At 40.2% G+C, this 16,163-nt stretch overlaps 1 protein-coding gene across 5 annotated transcripts in view; it reads left to right on the plus strand.

Moving 5' to 3' along the window:
• Positions 1–15,836, plus strand: part of LOC146655424 (equilibrative nucleoside transporter 1-like) — a 41,336-nt gene extending 25,500 nt beyond the window's left edge. For 3 of the 5 annotated variants that reach the window (XM_085427641.1, XM_085427637.1, XM_085427642.1), the window contains exons 2-13: positions 1,469–1,556; positions 1,742–1,823; positions 2,325–2,500; positions 3,728–3,867; positions 6,087–6,221; positions 7,032–7,129; positions 7,327–7,408; positions 8,984–9,069; positions 9,322–9,430; positions 10,330–10,415; positions 13,018–13,220; positions 14,413–15,836. In XM_085427641.1, the coding sequence (XP_085283767.1) occupies positions 1,528–1,556; positions 1,742–1,823; positions 2,325–2,500; positions 3,728–3,867; positions 6,087–6,221; positions 7,032–7,129; positions 7,327–7,408; positions 8,984–9,069; positions 9,322–9,430; positions 10,330–10,415; positions 13,018–13,220; positions 14,413–14,524 (1,338 nt within the window). In that variant the 5' untranslated portion in view covers positions 1,469–1,527 and the 3' untranslated portion in view covers positions 14,525–15,836. Of the gene's footprint in view, positions 1–572; positions 632–1,468; positions 1,557–1,741; positions 1,824–2,324; positions 2,501–3,727; positions 3,868–6,086; positions 6,222–7,031; positions 7,130–7,326; positions 7,409–8,983; positions 9,070–9,321; positions 9,431–10,329; positions 10,416–13,017; positions 13,221–14,412 lie in introns of those variants that run through there. The other 2 variants (XM_085427638.1, XM_085427643.1) reach the window with 2 other exon arrangements.
• The last annotated feature ends 327 nt before the right edge of the window (positions 15,837–16,163 follow it).

Consider the following 16,163-nt stretch of genomic DNA (forward strand, 5'->3'; position numbering starts at 1 on the left):
TTTCTGTTTGGATGTGTGTCACACAGATATCTGAGCACATGTCTTCCATCAGATTCAAGGTTTGAAAGGAGTTGGGGAAGCACAAATAGTTCTGGATAAGTCAATAAGAGGCAGTGAGAGCAAAGTGGATGGGAAAGTGATAGATGGAGCAGGTCAAGAAAGTGTGAACTTGATAATAAAAGAACTGCTGAGGAGGAAAAGTGGATGAAATGAGATGAGAAATTACCAGACAGTAGGACACATGGGGATGAAAGGGAACATGCGGATGGATAGATTGGAAAAATAGGATCACGCAGACGGGACGCTTGGTGGATTTAATTAATCACTCTTCTCTTTTTGGTTTTTTTGGTTTTGCTCAACTATGTAACGTAGTAGTCTGTATGACAAGAGTATTGTGTGCTCCAAATGTAAAAATGTGTAGGAAGGGCTGGAAGGGCTCGAGGAGAACAAGATGTTCGAGGTAAAGGGAAGAAGGAGGGATGGGCACTTAGATGCAAAGGGGGCTGGTCACAAGACAGTTGGGTGTCAGCCTACGAAACATCTGTATAGTATAAGCGAGGCAGAGCTTATTCAGCCCTGATCTGATCAGTGGAAAGCGAGAGCCTCCGTCTGTGTTTGAACGCCTCTCAGAGTAAGTTTATTTGCTGTTTGTTCCTGTACTTGTTGTGTTTAAGAGGAGTTGTGCTGTGAACTTTTGAATTTCAAAACTTTGTGGGAAGATGCCTCTGGCTTATTGTTGCTGAAGTGTCAAGCTGCTCTTTGTTGCTGCGGTTAGTTTGTGTTGTAAACACAATGGAATGACTGAGGGGTTGTTCACGTTGCATAAATTAGAAAATGAAATTAAGCTTTTATTGAAATTTGTGTATTAATTAGATTTTCAATCTGAGGTTGTTTGGAAACCAAAAACGGGGGGTTTCTGAACTATAAAAAGGTCGTCATGTGGAGTAGGTGGAGAATCCAAAAAATGAAGCAGCAGCGTAATAAGCTCAGTTGCTCTTTTAGTTAGTGCCCTAGTTGGGAGTGAGTAGCTGTTGGCCTGCTCGTGCCAGCTTGTTCTGACCTCCTCTTGGCAGAAGCTCCAATTGTTTCTTTTAGAAATAGCTCATCCTACTCCGAGTTTGTAAGGCGATTCATTTACAGGACGAGTTTAACCAGTATATAAATAAAGTTACCAGTGGAAAAAAAACACGTGTAAATACTTGATATCACAGGCTATGCATTGCTTTTAAAATGTATAACAAAGCTGCAAGCGCAGCTGAGAGGAGAGGTGAGAAATGTATACATTTTAATCAGGTTAAACAATGCATCGTGTGAAAGAAAGTGGAGGATATTGAGGCATCCACAAGACTCGGTGCTCACTCTATTACATGTGAATATGTAAATACAGAAAGAAACAAATGGCTGCTGATAATAACACGTCGGAGATTTTTACTTGTGTAACCTTCCATTTGTCATCTGCACATTGCAGACCTGGTGCTGCACTAATCCAACACTGAACACGGACCCCAAGATTGTCCATCGAGAACCATGACGGCCATCAATGCGCCTCGGGACAAGTAAGAGGAGAATTTTTAAACGATTTAAGCTGTGCCTTTGTTGGGTTTTATCTTGGCATTAATATTCTCTGACTGAAATTTGGTTGAGTCCCAGTGTATATATTGTTGCGATTTGTTTGTTGATACTAACATGAATGACTTGATTGATGTGCCTTCATGCGAACTTCCTTTTGCTTCTTTCCCAGATACAATTCAGTATGGCTCATTTTCTTTATCCTGGGCTTGGGAACCCTCTTGCCATGGAATTTCTTCATGACGGCAACAATGGTAAAGTACAATTTTAATCTTGTAATTGCGAGAGCGTCTGCAGGCCAATGTGGTTTATCTCTAGATCAGGAGACAGATGGAAATAAAAGGAAGAGCCCTGGTGGTGCCTTTTGTGGTTAACAAGTAGTTCTTTGAAAGGTTAGGCTTCACTAATGGGAAGGTTGGCAAAACAAAGGCTGGTGTACCTTTCTTTTTTTAATACACTTAATGTTAGTGGCTGTCACACATCAAAGTTTCAGTTGAAATTAAAATGAGATTGCTCAGCTCTGCTTGACACCATCAGGAAACTGTTTGAGTGTAAAAATCATGTTCATTCAGCTTAGTTTGACTCAAAATTTTACCCTCAGTCTGTTGCAGGAGTCCTACAATAAACACTGCACCCATAGTTCAGTTTTTTCTGTAAATTACATTCATGTGACATAAACCTGTGACTCCATATTAGTGATGAATTGCAGGAGAACCCTTGTGGTAAATGTGTGTTCTTCCCTCTGTTATCTTCAGTACTTCACCAGCAGACTGAAGGACGTGCCCACTGTGCACTCCTCCAATCAGACAGCCAACGTGACGGCCGGAGACTCTCGCAATGTGCTGGAGTCCAAGTTCAACAACGTGATGACGCTGTGCGCCATGGTGCCTCTGCTCATCTTCACCTGTCTCAACTCCTTCATACACCAAAGGTATCGAACTACCGTCAGTCTAAATAAAAAGCTCGACTCATTAAGAGGCAAACTGTAAATATTTCTAATGAAGCTAGAAGTGAGAAAAGATCTGAGGGAACACGAGTTGGGGTTTAGTGGCCACAGTATTGCATTATAATGAAATAACAGCACTAGCTTTCGGTTTCAGTTTAGTATCTTTTCTCATTTTATGGCACTGAGACATTTTTAATTAGTATATTTCATGTTTTTCAAACATTTTTGCCCTTTTGTTTTAATTGTGATTAACCCTTTTTAAAAAAAATGTTTTTAATTGTTATAAATATCGACAGTCTCCAGAGAGTACACCAGTAGCTAATATTTATTAATACAGCATTTTTCTGAGGCAGAATTTACATTTAGATTTTTCTTCAGTGGTTCACAGCGCTTATGTCTAATCTCTGGGGAGGTATCTCTGCTGATACAATCGTCATAACGACAGTAACCAATCACTCACAAGGCAAGCTGTCTAAACAGTTAGCCTCAATGGAGCTAGTATATTAGGAGACCTCCACATTCATCCATCAGGCTCAAACTTTTAATTGCTCGAATTTCTAATCATCTTCATTACTTACACAAGTTCAGTGTAATATAAATCCCCTGGTGTAATAACTCAGTTATAACTGTTTTCTGTACTATGAAGTAATTTTACCATAGCTGTTTTTTTTAATTAATTCGGAGAAGATTGTGTACACAAGACTTAACACGCACAGTGTAAACTTTTCCTGCCCTTAACCTTCAGTCACCCCGTGCCACTGTGAGTAACGTGATCCTGTTGTATGAGCTTATGTTTAGTGTGTTTGGTTTAATTAGAGTAGGATTGAGAACAATCCCGGGTGGCCCTCAACCACAATGAACCCTTCTCCTGCACTGCTTACTCAGTGCAGGAGTAAGCACTTCATGTATCTTCTTTACCTCTTCCTGGTTTGCTGTACTTTGGTTTCCCTCTGTCTCCCTCTCTTCCTTGGTTTCATTTCTCAGCATTTTTACCACTTAGTTTTTGCTTTATGTGCCATTTCTATGTACTGCTGTTCTTTCAGAAAGACATAAAAATGAGCTTAAGATGGGGAAAAAAAGGGCTTAGTCACTGCAACTGACTCAAGCACTTCCGCTTTCTTGAAATTTGCATTTCTTTGAAGAGCAGTAACTGAGTGATGCTTGTGTGCTTTCAGTATGGGCGTTTTTAAATGTGGTTTTTCTTTGTTTCAGGATTCCTCAGAAATTGAGAATCTCGGGCAGCTTGACTGTCATCCTGGTGGTTTTTCTGGTGACAGCGGTGGTTGTTAAAGTAGAACTGGCTCCTCTTCCCTTCTTTGTCCTGACCATGGTCAAAATTGTCTGCATCAACTGTGAGTGTCTAGTGCTTAAAAAAATGCACAGTTCTTCAGAAAAAGTAGGCTAAACTAGCCTACTTGATAACAAGAGCAGTGTTGGTACTTTGATTATGTGCATTCACCTGTAGGCCATGTAAACCTTTTGTTTGTACAATGTGGAGAAAATGTTAAATGACTTTGTTGAAGAAGAATAAAGTAAAAAACATAATTCAGTAAATCTAAATTTAAATAATACTAGATGAAAAGAAACAATAGAGAGCTTAAAATGAGTGCAGGTAGTGTGGGAGGAGGTTTTTATGAAGTTTTTCTACATCTCTGCTTGGGGCAGTGGAGTTGAAATGGATGTTGGATAAGTGTTCAGCTTCGTGTCCTGTAAGTGGTGCAGAGGACAGTCAGGATCCATTAAATGTCCACATCCAGTCAATTACATGACCTCTTTGCCAGCTGATGGAGGAATAAAAAAAGCATATATTGATTCAATCTAGATTCAAAAGACAAAACAAGGACGAATTACCTCAGCAAGCGAAACAGATTCCAGCAGCTAGCAGTTCAGAATCCGGGTCACAAAGCATCACTTCTGGGATCACACCACCTTTCAGTCCCAAAACATTTCGTCTGTCCGCTCAGATTAGTGTCCCTGTTCAACCCCAAAATCCCTGATTTGTGTCAGTCTCAATGCAACGCTCTAAGGCTTGCTCGAGGCCATAGAACTACTGGTGAAGATTCGTCTTTGTCAATAATGTAATACAAGGAAAAACCAAAAACAGCAAGTAGAATTTAAAAAGAAAAAAATTAGCCATTTCACTATCACTCAAATCAAAATGAGCCAGAAAATCAACTTTTTCAGGTGACAAACTGATTAAAATTTAAACGTTGGTACAGAGGACAATCAAATTTCATTAATTATCCACAGCCACAGTTATTTAGATCAGCGGTCCCCAACCCCCGGGCCATGGACCGGAGTCGTTTGGTACCGAACCGTGAGAGTTGAGGCTCAGGTGTGAAATGTATGGTTTTCAGGGTTTTTAGCGTCATTTTGTTATCGTTTTTATCGTTAACTCAGTTTTCCTGGGACTTTTCACGTGTGTTATGAATAAATCCTCATTTTTTCAGTACCGGTACTAATTTTATTTTTGTTGTATTTATCCGCGACACCTTAAAGGCCGGTTTGTGAAAATATTGTCGGGCATAAACCGGTCCGTGGCGGAAAAAAGGTTGGGGACCGCTGATTTAGATGACCTCTTTGTCAGATGATGGAGGGTTGAAAACTGTATGTTGATTCAAACTACAGTACATCTAAATGGCAACAGCAAGAACGGGGATCTGGGGGTAAGGGGGGTACAGCAGCCAAAACATGAGGATGTGACCAACAAATTCATTTAAAATCACACACCAGGGGTACAAAAAGGGGAAAAATGACACAGAAGTAGTTCAGTTAAACAGAAAATGTGGGGAAAAGGCCTCAGAGAGTTTTCTGATTTCTGCACGTGCCAAAGGCAAATGAAGATACACAGCTTGCTGCACATCTGCAAAGAATTATCCTGCATTAGCAACATAATCATAAATTTAAGAGCCCAGAAACAGAAAACTAACAATTATAAGCTTCATGAAGATATCTGTATTAGAATAAGAATTTAATTCATGGCCTTATTTCCATGTTGAAGTCGTATAACTGATTATTTCTGTGGATCTTTCTTTGATAAAAATCGTCCCCTGAACATGTTGGGAAAATTCACACAGACAAAGATACACAAGCTGCGCTCTCACAGTGTTTGCTTGTTTACAATAAGTCACAGAGCAGCAGGAATGAACTTACCCCCCTCCTTATCCCCAGTGGGCCAGTCCTGACCCCCAGATTCGCATGTGGAACAGCCCATCGTGTTTGCTTTAGAGCGGAGGACACGGTGACTTTGAGGCTTTGATATCTGCGTTGGCACATTCCTCTCAGTTTCACACGTTTCGAGATTTCTGCAGCTACTAACTCGTTTGTAATGCGGAAGGAATTTGTCTGGAAAGTCTGTACTGACAAAAAACCTTTTTTAGGGGAGACAATTAAAATGATAGAAGTGTTATGCAACACTTATCTTGAATACTTTGATCAGAAGGATGTTGTTTCTCTCTGACATGCTTGTTGGCTATAACTGTGTAGATGTGGATCATTTTTTTGTGTTTCTGTGTCACAGTCACTCTGTAATTCCTCAAATGTGTTTTTCTCTTTTTTCATCCCTCTCCAGCGTTTGGGGCGATTTTTCAGAGCAGTCTGTTCGGGCTGGCTGGGATTCTACCTGCCTCTTACACCACTCCCATCATGAGCGGACAGGGGCTGGCCGGCACCTTCGCTGCCTTCTCCATGATCTGCGCTCTGGCCAGTAAGTCTGGGATTAAACAATATACGGGGGTCATTTCTTATATTCTGAAAAAGTTCTGACCCTCCTCTGAGTCGGCTTACTTTTTATGTTCATCAACTTTAAATGAAGCCATGAAAAACTTTAGCTTCTGTAACTTACCCCAAGATGTCTACTACACTGAATTGCCCCCAAAAAACAAACAGACAAGGTCACTGCCACAAAACACCAGACCACCACAGCTCCTCTTGCAGGTGGTGAACCCATGTGGTTTATTTGAGCAGGCACTTGCCAACAAGGCCAGGGTTGCAGAGTGGTTTCCCCCTTATCCCTTCTCCAAGTGAGGTAACTTAGTTTATACAGGATCACCACATTTTGTCTTCACCCAAAACCAGTTTGCTTTGGGTTACCCTATCAAGGGTCAATTTACCCCACAGTTCATGCTCCTCCCCCAACATGGTGATTCACAGAGTAAAGCACTTGTGAAGCCACGGTGCCAGTGGCTTCAGTCTGTGATGCTTGAGTGAGTAAATGTGTTCTTCAGCCCTATTAATGTCCCCTGAGTCTGTCCTGTCCTTTAGAAGGTATGAGGGCTGGAAAAATGATGTGAAATTAAAGGCACAAGATTTCAGCCCTTGTGGACTTCAGGGGTCTGTAACTCTGACAATGTTCATAACGAGAATGTAAAAGTTTCTGTGGCTTTATTAAGTGTTCTTAAGTTATTAGAGAAATAAATCAGCTGATTCTGAGGGACTTGGGAGGAACTGATTCATTTTTCATGAAATTATCCAATAATAACAAAACACACTAATGACTCTGTGTGATTGTCTTCAGGTGGGTCAGAACTGCAGGACAGTGCTTTTGGTTACTTCATCACAGCTTGTATTGTGATTCTTCTGGCTATAATGTCCTACCTCATTCTTCCCAAGATGGTAAGGCCTCAATCTATAAATAGAACTTACATTTTTTCCTGGTTTTCTTCCTTTCTAGTGCTTTTTATTCACAAGGTATTTGTTTGAAAAGGACGTTTTGATTGATGGCGAATAAAATTCAGTTTCTCTGGGAACAAGCTGCTCATCTTTGTCCTGCTGGTTTAGTGGAATCAGTTAATTATGGTTTTTGTTAACAGGAGTTCTTCCAGTACTACATGGAGAGCAGTAGATCTGCACCATCAGCCGATGAGGAGAACAAGATGGACTTGCTCAAAAAAGGTGCTTACCGGCCTGCTCATTATAAAAAAGGACAACAGTGTGAAACTTTTAGATGTGTGCAAAAAAGAAGCAGCAATGAAGCTAATGCAGATGTTTTAGTCAGGGGGTTAAAGCTAGGACACAGCTTTTCATGTTATGCTACGTTATAGTCCGCTTGTACCGTAGAGGCTGTGCTGTCACAAATTTCTGCCTCTTGGATGTTACAGATGCAAAAAAGCATAACGCTGTTGTAACTCAGACTTTGATTCTGGCTGTGCAAATTCTCAAGAACTGACATCACATGGAGAGCAATAAAGTTCAACATGTGTACCCTGCTAGATCAGATTCTCGAAATTCTGTCATCTGTTTTGTATTTTTCCATCTTAACCAGCGGTCTCCAACCTTTTTTGCACCACGGACCGGTTTATGCCCGACAATATTTTCACGGACCGGCCTTTAAGGTGTCGCGGATAAATACAACAAAATAAAACTAGTACCGGTACCGAAATTTTTTTTTTTTCATAACACACGTGAAAAGACCCAGGAAAACCGAGTAAACGATAAAAACGATAACAAAATAACGCTGAAAACCATACATTTCACACCTGAGCCTCAACTCTCGCAGCCTGGTACCAAACGACTCACGGACCGGTACCGGTCCAAAGCCCGGGGGTTGATCTAAACGGTAGTTTTAACAACATTCTGCTGAAATCTAAACTGATCCAGAATCTCAAAACCTGCAGATTCCACAAACCTGTTTTCTATTAAGTGCAATCTGTAGCTCACATGTGCTGTTGGCAGCACTCAGTAAGCTCCATCCTCGCCTGTTTCCTACGATGAAACACTTTGGAAATTGTACTTTTGTTTCTCTTGTTAGATTAGACAAAGACATTATTTAAAAAGATTGCATGTGACTGGTAAATGGGATTCAGACTGCAGGGCTTTATCTCCATCCAAGGCTTCAATCTGCTTGCTTCATACAAGTCTTTCTGCCAGTGTAATTACAGGCGTGGCAGCCACTATTCCTAAGAACCCCCTCACCCCCCACCCCAACTTCCTGTTAACTGTTTAAACACACAAAGACAGTTTAGAAAACTGCTCTTTTTTCGCTTCTTTATAAAGAGCCAGGCAAATGATGCTTATCAGCTGAAAACCTTTAAAACCTTTAAACATTCAGCTGATGTGTGCCTACCTTTGCCCACTTTTTTAATGCTAGAAGTGAAAATAAACCCCCTCCTCACTTCTGCACAGCTGCACATATGATGATGAGGCTGCACGATTAGCATTAAAGCGGGTGAACAGAGCTGCAGGAATCCAGGGTGGAGGTGGATTCCTGCAGCTCTGGAGGTTTTAGAGAAAATAAATGGGAAGTCATCTTGTTTCGGGAGTTCTTACCATGTTTCCTTTGATATGAAAGGTTATTTTCTTGAGTCAGTGTAATTTTATAGGGAGTAGGAGTACCTAATGGGAACCCTTTTGACATATAAGATGTAACAATGGGGATCTTGTGTGTACACCCACTCAAATATAGTAATGATGCTCTAAACTCCAGGTGCTGCTTGACCAATAAATAGTTTGGGTTTTTTTCCCCCTGAGAACGTGAAGCTGAAAAGCGGCCGGTGGTGAATCTCATGGAAGATGAGACCAAACCCACCTCGTCTGTGTTTAACATCTTCAAGCAGGTGAGATGAGAACTTATAAGGCAGAAACTCCGGTTTTGTTACCGGCAAAACTTTTGAGTCTTTTTTTCAAATCATAAATATCGTGTATTGAGTTGCAGAAGCTTCTATCACATTAACTAGTTACTACTGAAGCTGTGCAGCCAGCAATCTCATTACAAGTCGGACATTATCTGTTTCATGCAAGCATTTTCAACCTGTGTGACAGACTGGTTACGTAATATTGATAAAGCTCTTCTTGTTCTCTCTAATCAGATTTGGGTGATGGCTCTGTCTGTGTGCTTCATCTTCACTGTCACCATTGGAGTTTTTCCAGCCGTGACCGTCGATGTCAAGTCGACAGTTGCTGGTGAAAGTGCCTGGGGTGAGTCTGCAGGTCCCTTTCATACAAACAGTTACTGTTACAGTAATCAGTGAGCCAGGAATTCTGAAAATCTGATATTGGAGTTGGATGACTGCTAAGAATCTTTAACTCCTAAACTCCAGCAGTAATGGAAACTGCTCTCAACTTCTTCTCTGAAAGTGGTCGTTACAGTGGGTTTTTTGTTGGACACTCTTCCCCAGAAGGATTTGTCTCCTTCCAGGATTGAACTGGGAATCATTTGCTTACCCATTAACCTCCAATCATGATATGGGGAATTTTTAAGGCCTGGACAAGTTATTGAATTTCATTCGCCTTCCAGTTCTTATAAAAATGAAATAATCATGACAAGAAGATTACAAAAACTGATCAGATCCTATCTCCTAGGGGGTGCCTGCTGGTTGACGTGGATTCCAAATGTCTGTTTTTTGAAAGGCTTTTAGTTCAACGTGCTATGAAATTGCTGCTCATTTTCTCTGTTTTCACACACGAGCTGTGTTTTTAGAAATCACAGTGTTTCCAGCAGTGCTGTGGAAAATATCCAGAATTCAGACTTAAGTGTTGTAGAGTCACTAAACCTGACATTTGTGCTCATCTGCATAGTTTCATTTGAAAATATTATGGGCGAGACTTCATTTATGAACTTCAGAGCAGCCTGTAAAATTCTAGAAATTATTTCCATTTAAACATCATTTTTCTATAAGGTTTAAAGTGTCACCAGATCAGTTTTAGAAATTACTTTGGTGTTCTCTGGATCCCTCCGTAAAAGTGAAAGCAAACTTCACCTCCTCCTCTTAAACCAGCAGAGGTTTAATGGATTCCTGTGTATTTTTATTTGAGGAAAGCATCTCTGCAGTCTTGTTGCTCTTGACTACAGTTGGTTTGTTTTGATCTCTTTTCAGAAAAGTACTTCATCCCCGTGTCGTGTTTCCTCCTTTTCAACGTGATGGACTGGGCTGGCAGGAGTCTGACGGCCATCTGTATGTGGGTCAGTAAATCACAAATGAGATTTCTTACCAAAATTACCAGTGAGGCCACATCACGAAGCTAAAAAAAAAAAAAAAGCCACAGTTAGTTGAAACTTGTTTGCTGTGGAGCCAATTTTTCAGGTTTCAGGTGAGTGCAGAGCTGGCTTTGTTTGTTTGTGAGCTCGGTCCAAATAGCTGCACGGCCAAGTTAACAAGCCTTTATCCATCAAAAACTCACACATTGAAAGTATATAATACACTACTTAAGCGTGTTTTAACCTGTACAAATATGCAGCGATGACAGTGACCAGTGCTTGAACCAGATGATCAAGTATTCTTGATTATTAACTCCTTTAAATGCATTTACAAACAACATTAAAGAAAGCCTCTGGCTGCATAAAATGTTTGCCCTTGTATGAATAACTGAGTCATGAAGGGAACGATGGAAAAACAAAAGACGTTCAGGGACGAGCTTTTCTGCTGAGATCAGAGGTTTGTATTGGAGGAAAGAGTGTGTGTGTGTGTGCGTGTGTGTGTGTGTGTGCGTGTGTGTGTGCGTGTGTGTGTGCGTGTGCGCGTGCGCGTGCGTGTGCGCGCACATACGTGTTGTGCGTGTAAAGGGATTTTAGGGGTCAAAAAAAAGTGACTAGTGTTTTTCAGGGTTTGCTAATCTTTCCCTCACATCTGGATGAACAATGGGTCCTGGGTAGAAAGGCAGAAAGCCCTCGGGTGTCTGTTTCCATTGTGAAATAATTTTTGGATAACTTTTATTCTCCTACAAGCTTTAATAGACTGTTTTAGGTTTGCAACAGAGATGCATAAATATTTTAGCTGATATTAAACTGAAAATCAAGTGGCAGTCATCAATATTTATCTGGTTTGTTACATCAGTTCTGCTAAATATTCCAAAAGTATGTAATAAAGACATTTTTATGCAGAAGACTTCACAACAAAACAAAAAGCTTAGTGTCGTCAAACTCGTAATTCAAAGTAATTCGATATTCTTTCTTTTCTTTCAAATACACAAAACATTAAGTGATTTCCCATTTGTTATGTAGTTATTTCTGAAAACTTATGCAGATGACATGATAATATACTTGGAAACTATCTTGTTTTCCTCATGTGGTGTTACCAGCTCTGCTTGGATCGCCTGTTTGTGGCATTTTTGTGTTGCAAACGGGGAAGCTGCAGAGCGCCCTCTGGTGAACAAACCATGCTATATCAATATGCGCGCCATGGTTGATGGGTGTTTCTTCCATCACTTCTTTATGCTGTTGTCATTTATCAATCCTATGTTATAAATACATCATCAATCTCTAGTAACCTCTTGCCAACTGGTCAGACAATACACGTTTTTCCCAAGCGACCGCTGGTTGCCAGGGGGTTGCTAACCAGTCTCTAGGCCCAGTCAGCCCAGCGTAGCTACAAGTGCATTGACTTGAAGGAGGCGGTGTTTGCAGCTGATAACCAATCACAAACGTGTGACAGGGCCATCCAAACGGATGATTTTACTAAGGAAGGCAAAACATATATAAAAAGATTAAGATATTAAACACATAATCCAGTCATTTGATAATGATGAAAATCCTACACACTGGCACTTGCATATTTAAAAAAACAACAACAACAAAAAGAAAGAAGTTCATCCTGTTCACCACTTCTCAGCGTCATGCTGATGTTTGTTTTTAGAATCATCGCTTCCTTTCTGGTAAAAACATTTATTCAAACCTTTTGAAACCTCGTCCAGAAAAAACAAATTACCAAGAAGGTCAGATTTCCTGTGCGGCAGAGGAACTCATCTAATTTAATCATCAAGCCCAGTACAATCTGTTGACGTCCTCTGACCTGGCAGGAATGCAGCTTCTCGCTGCAGATAACGCTTGTCAGCTGATTCAGCACCATGTGATGTGTTTTTTAAATCGTCAGATGAAAGATTGGCGACTGTTTTCCTCTCTTTGTGATTCCACATCTGTGTTTGTCCTGTGGAGTTAATGCTGCTCGAGCCTTTTGGAAAGTCAAAAAAATCGAGAGCACGTTGACGTTGCATGATATTATTTTATATCGCTGACATTGGGGGAAAAAATCACACTAATTTCTCTAGAATGCTGATTCTGTGTTTTTGGGCTCATAACAAAAACGTTTAGGAACCACTGCTCTAGAAGATTTCTATATTTAACATATTACATCTTTTAGGGGAAAATGCTCTTCTGTTGAAGGGCTTTACTATATATTGAGTTAATACATGATAAACACATTATTTTATTTTGGATTTATATTCATTCAAAAGAAAAATCTTTGGGCTGTGAGAGAAGGCCTGAACTGAGTTTATTTTTACCTTCATTTTTTCTTCATGTTATTGAGACATTTTGTCATATTTCACATTATCTTTTGAGCTATTTCACAATATTTAAGTTGTTTTGTTATGTGCTGTGTTTAATCAACGAAAGTTTTTAATCTTATAAAATCTTTTGTAATTTATCTATATCTCATTACTTATTGCATTCATGCCTTCTTTTGCATTGTATCTTATCTAATGCTAGTTTCTGGATACCAAACAGATCTCTTCAAATATTTTTTTTGTCTGACAAACAATCAATACTCTTTGTGTTTCTCTCTCTCCAGCCGGGCAAGGACAGCATCTGGCTTCCTATCCTCGTGGGCCTGCGGGTCGTCTTCATCCCCCTCTTCATGCTCTGTAATGTCCAGCCTCGTGTGATTTCCCAAACCGTGTGGTTCAGCCATGATGCCTGGTACATCATCTTCATGATTTTTTTCTCCTTTTCCAACGGATACCTGGCCAGCCTCTGCATGTGCTTTGGACCCAAGTAAGGACTGCTCACCTACAAATCACAAACCCATCGGGGCGGGGGGGAGAAATATTTCCTGCCTGTCCTAAAACCTTGTTCCTAACAGGACCTCTAAAGGCTAAATGAAATCAAAACAATATGAAAACTATTAATTCGTACACATCTGCTGACTTGGCTTTTGAGAGCTACAGAAGCCAAGTCGGTGAATAAATCATTAAATAGTTCCCATTTCTAACTTCAGTTAAAACTGCGAACCACATACAAATTTGATCAAATGTAAAAATCAAATGAATTCCATTGAAAGCTGCTGGTTGTTTTAACTCTGTGTCCACACTGAGGTAACTGCAGCATGCTTTTACTTTAATGATATCCCCAAAACAAACATAACATGTAATAGCAGAGAGAAAATATTAAAAATTGATGCCTAACGTAGAACCGGTCGTATGTGTTTCTACCTAAAGTAGCAACAAATCTGGCACCACACTACTGCAGACATCAGTGGCTGTGAGCAGGGCTGAAAATGATGCCAGTGCTCAAGTTTCCAAATCTGCATTTCCTCTGGTGACCATTTGAGGCCGGCTTCATAAACCTAACCCATCCCCATAGACTCGCATGTTAATTTGGGATATGAATAGACTGGAAAACAAACAACATTTGGCCTCTGTGGATTGTTTCTCTCCAACACTACATAACTTTCAGTTCTCAAATGTGTTTGTGGAGATAATAATCTGAATTTCAGGAGTGGGACCGTGCCTCCATACATGCCCCTTCTTCTTCTTTGTCTATATATTACGCCCCTGCACTATAAGCTGTTTGCTAATAGGCCTTCCGAATTCAAACAGTACCTTTTGTTTTTTATGAAACGAAAGTTTTCATTGAAGGTAGTCTAACCAGCCAGACAATCCCCTCTCCATATTCTATCTATAAGATAAACTCACCGTTAAGACTTCACCAGCTGTTGAGTCATTATCTCCAACCTCAAAATCCCAGAATGCTTCAGTGCCAGTGTTCATCAGAGCCCAGCTACCTGATTCAATCTTCAAGTTTTGCCCAAGCCATCAGCTACTAGAAACCCTGTCAAACCTGAATGAGGATGGTACTCCCAGCTTGTGAACCATTTCTCAAAAAGCACCAAAGCAGAACTGACACTCCACTTTGTGTTCCTTAACGACTCATTCTTAACTGATTTTATCCCTCTGTCACCTTACAGGAAGGTGTCGCAGCACGAGGCAGAGACGGCGGGGGCCATCATGGCCTTCTTCTTGTCCCTCGGCTTGGCACTGGGAGCTGCTGTCTCCTTCGGTTTCCGGGCTGCGATCTAAAACCTGCAGTAGAACCTCAAGTAGATTTAGGTGGACCATCCTTTCCTCCAACATCTTCCCTGTCATGATCCTGTATGGGAGCAGCTTTCAGTAACAGAGAGGAGACTGCACAGCAGGCTAGAGGACCTCAGTTTTCGACATGTGTACAGTTGAGACTCATCCATTCAACAAGAGCTGAAATGGGATTTTTTTTTTTCCAGCAGCACAGTGTGCAAACCTTTGTTTCTCCTGTTTTTGAGGACATTTTCTAATTGGTAACCACTGATCAGATCAATATTTGGAGTGGAAATCAAAACCAAAACTTTTAGTTTTAGTGTACTTGTTATAGAAGAGCACAAAGTCTTTACAGCACAGACTCATTGATCAACTGTTATTTAAAAAAACAAAACAGGATTAAAATGTTTTAAAATAAGTTACTTCAAGGAATCATTTTTAAAGAACAAATCTGTCGTTAATGAGGTTTTTAGATGGTGCTCGGTGGCTCATTCAGTAAATTGAAAACGTTTACACATCAGACATGAAACGCAACTGTTAATCACTCCAGACCGTTGCAGTCTTTAACGCGGATCAAGCCAAATAAATGAAGACAACACGGGAAAATCTTGAACTCTGAAGGGAAATCTTGACCCATCACTCGGTTAAGGAACTGCTTCACTCCTCTCTGCTCAGTTTTTTTTACTCAACAAAGACGTCAAAACTCAAAGAATGTAAAGATGGACTGAATCCTAAAGCGGAGGTTATAAATAACTTTTTTTTTCTCCTGCTGAATCTTCTTTGTTTTAGCGAGCGTTTGTAGTTTCAGATTATTGTTATTATTATTATTATTATTATTATTATTATTGTCTCTCTTGCTTCAGTTTGACTCATCCAGATGTCACACGTTTTGTTTTTTTTCTTAAATTGCTGCGTCTACCTGATAAAAATGAGACTTTGTGAATAAATGCATCATGAACATGCAAAACGTGCAGCCGTCAGTCACGTTACATGGCAATGTGAGCAAGATTGGGACTTTAAAAATGGCGTATTTTCTCTTTTAAATGTTCTGTACGTTTTATAGCAAATGTAGTTTTTAGCTTATTTTGGGGAGCCGTTCGTATCTCAATAGGAGATAAAAATTGGTCATTTGTTGCATTTTGGTGGCCTTGTAGGGCTTTATTTTCTAAGAAGTCTGCTTTAATTGTACACAGGATTCATATGAATACTAACAGCCTGCTTGTTTATAAGCACTCTGGTCTGGGCTTCTATAGTCTGTTTGAATGTGGGTAGGAATCTGTCACAGGCCATTAAAATGTTGTATTTCACTATAAAGTCATTCTGTGTATTTTTAAGACTTTGGCTCCTCTTGTTGGTCAGTTTTGGAAATGCAGCACTTCACGTCTCGGGACATTTCAGTGCTGAAGAAACTGTTGAAGAAAAGAAAAGAAATCCATACTATAAAAATACTCTATGTAAATTCAAACAAAAACAACAAACCTGGGGACTGTGGTGTAATTGCTTTCCAAATATAAGCGATGCCAAGCCCATTCAGTTCAGTCTTATTCATGTAATGCCAGTTCACACCAGCAGCTGTCTCAGGGTGATTTATATTTTTCAGTCTTTAGTCAGATCCCTGTTAGTTTTAGCTTTTCTTCCGGGGATT

This window comes from Rhamphochromis longiceps, linkage group LG13 (genome assembly GCF_057381845.1).
Source record: "Rhamphochromis longiceps isolate RC_006_pf linkage group LG13, R_longiceps_female_GT1.1, whole genome shotgun sequence".
NCBI lineage: Eukaryota > Metazoa > Chordata > Actinopteri > Cichliformes > Cichlidae > Rhamphochromis > Rhamphochromis longiceps.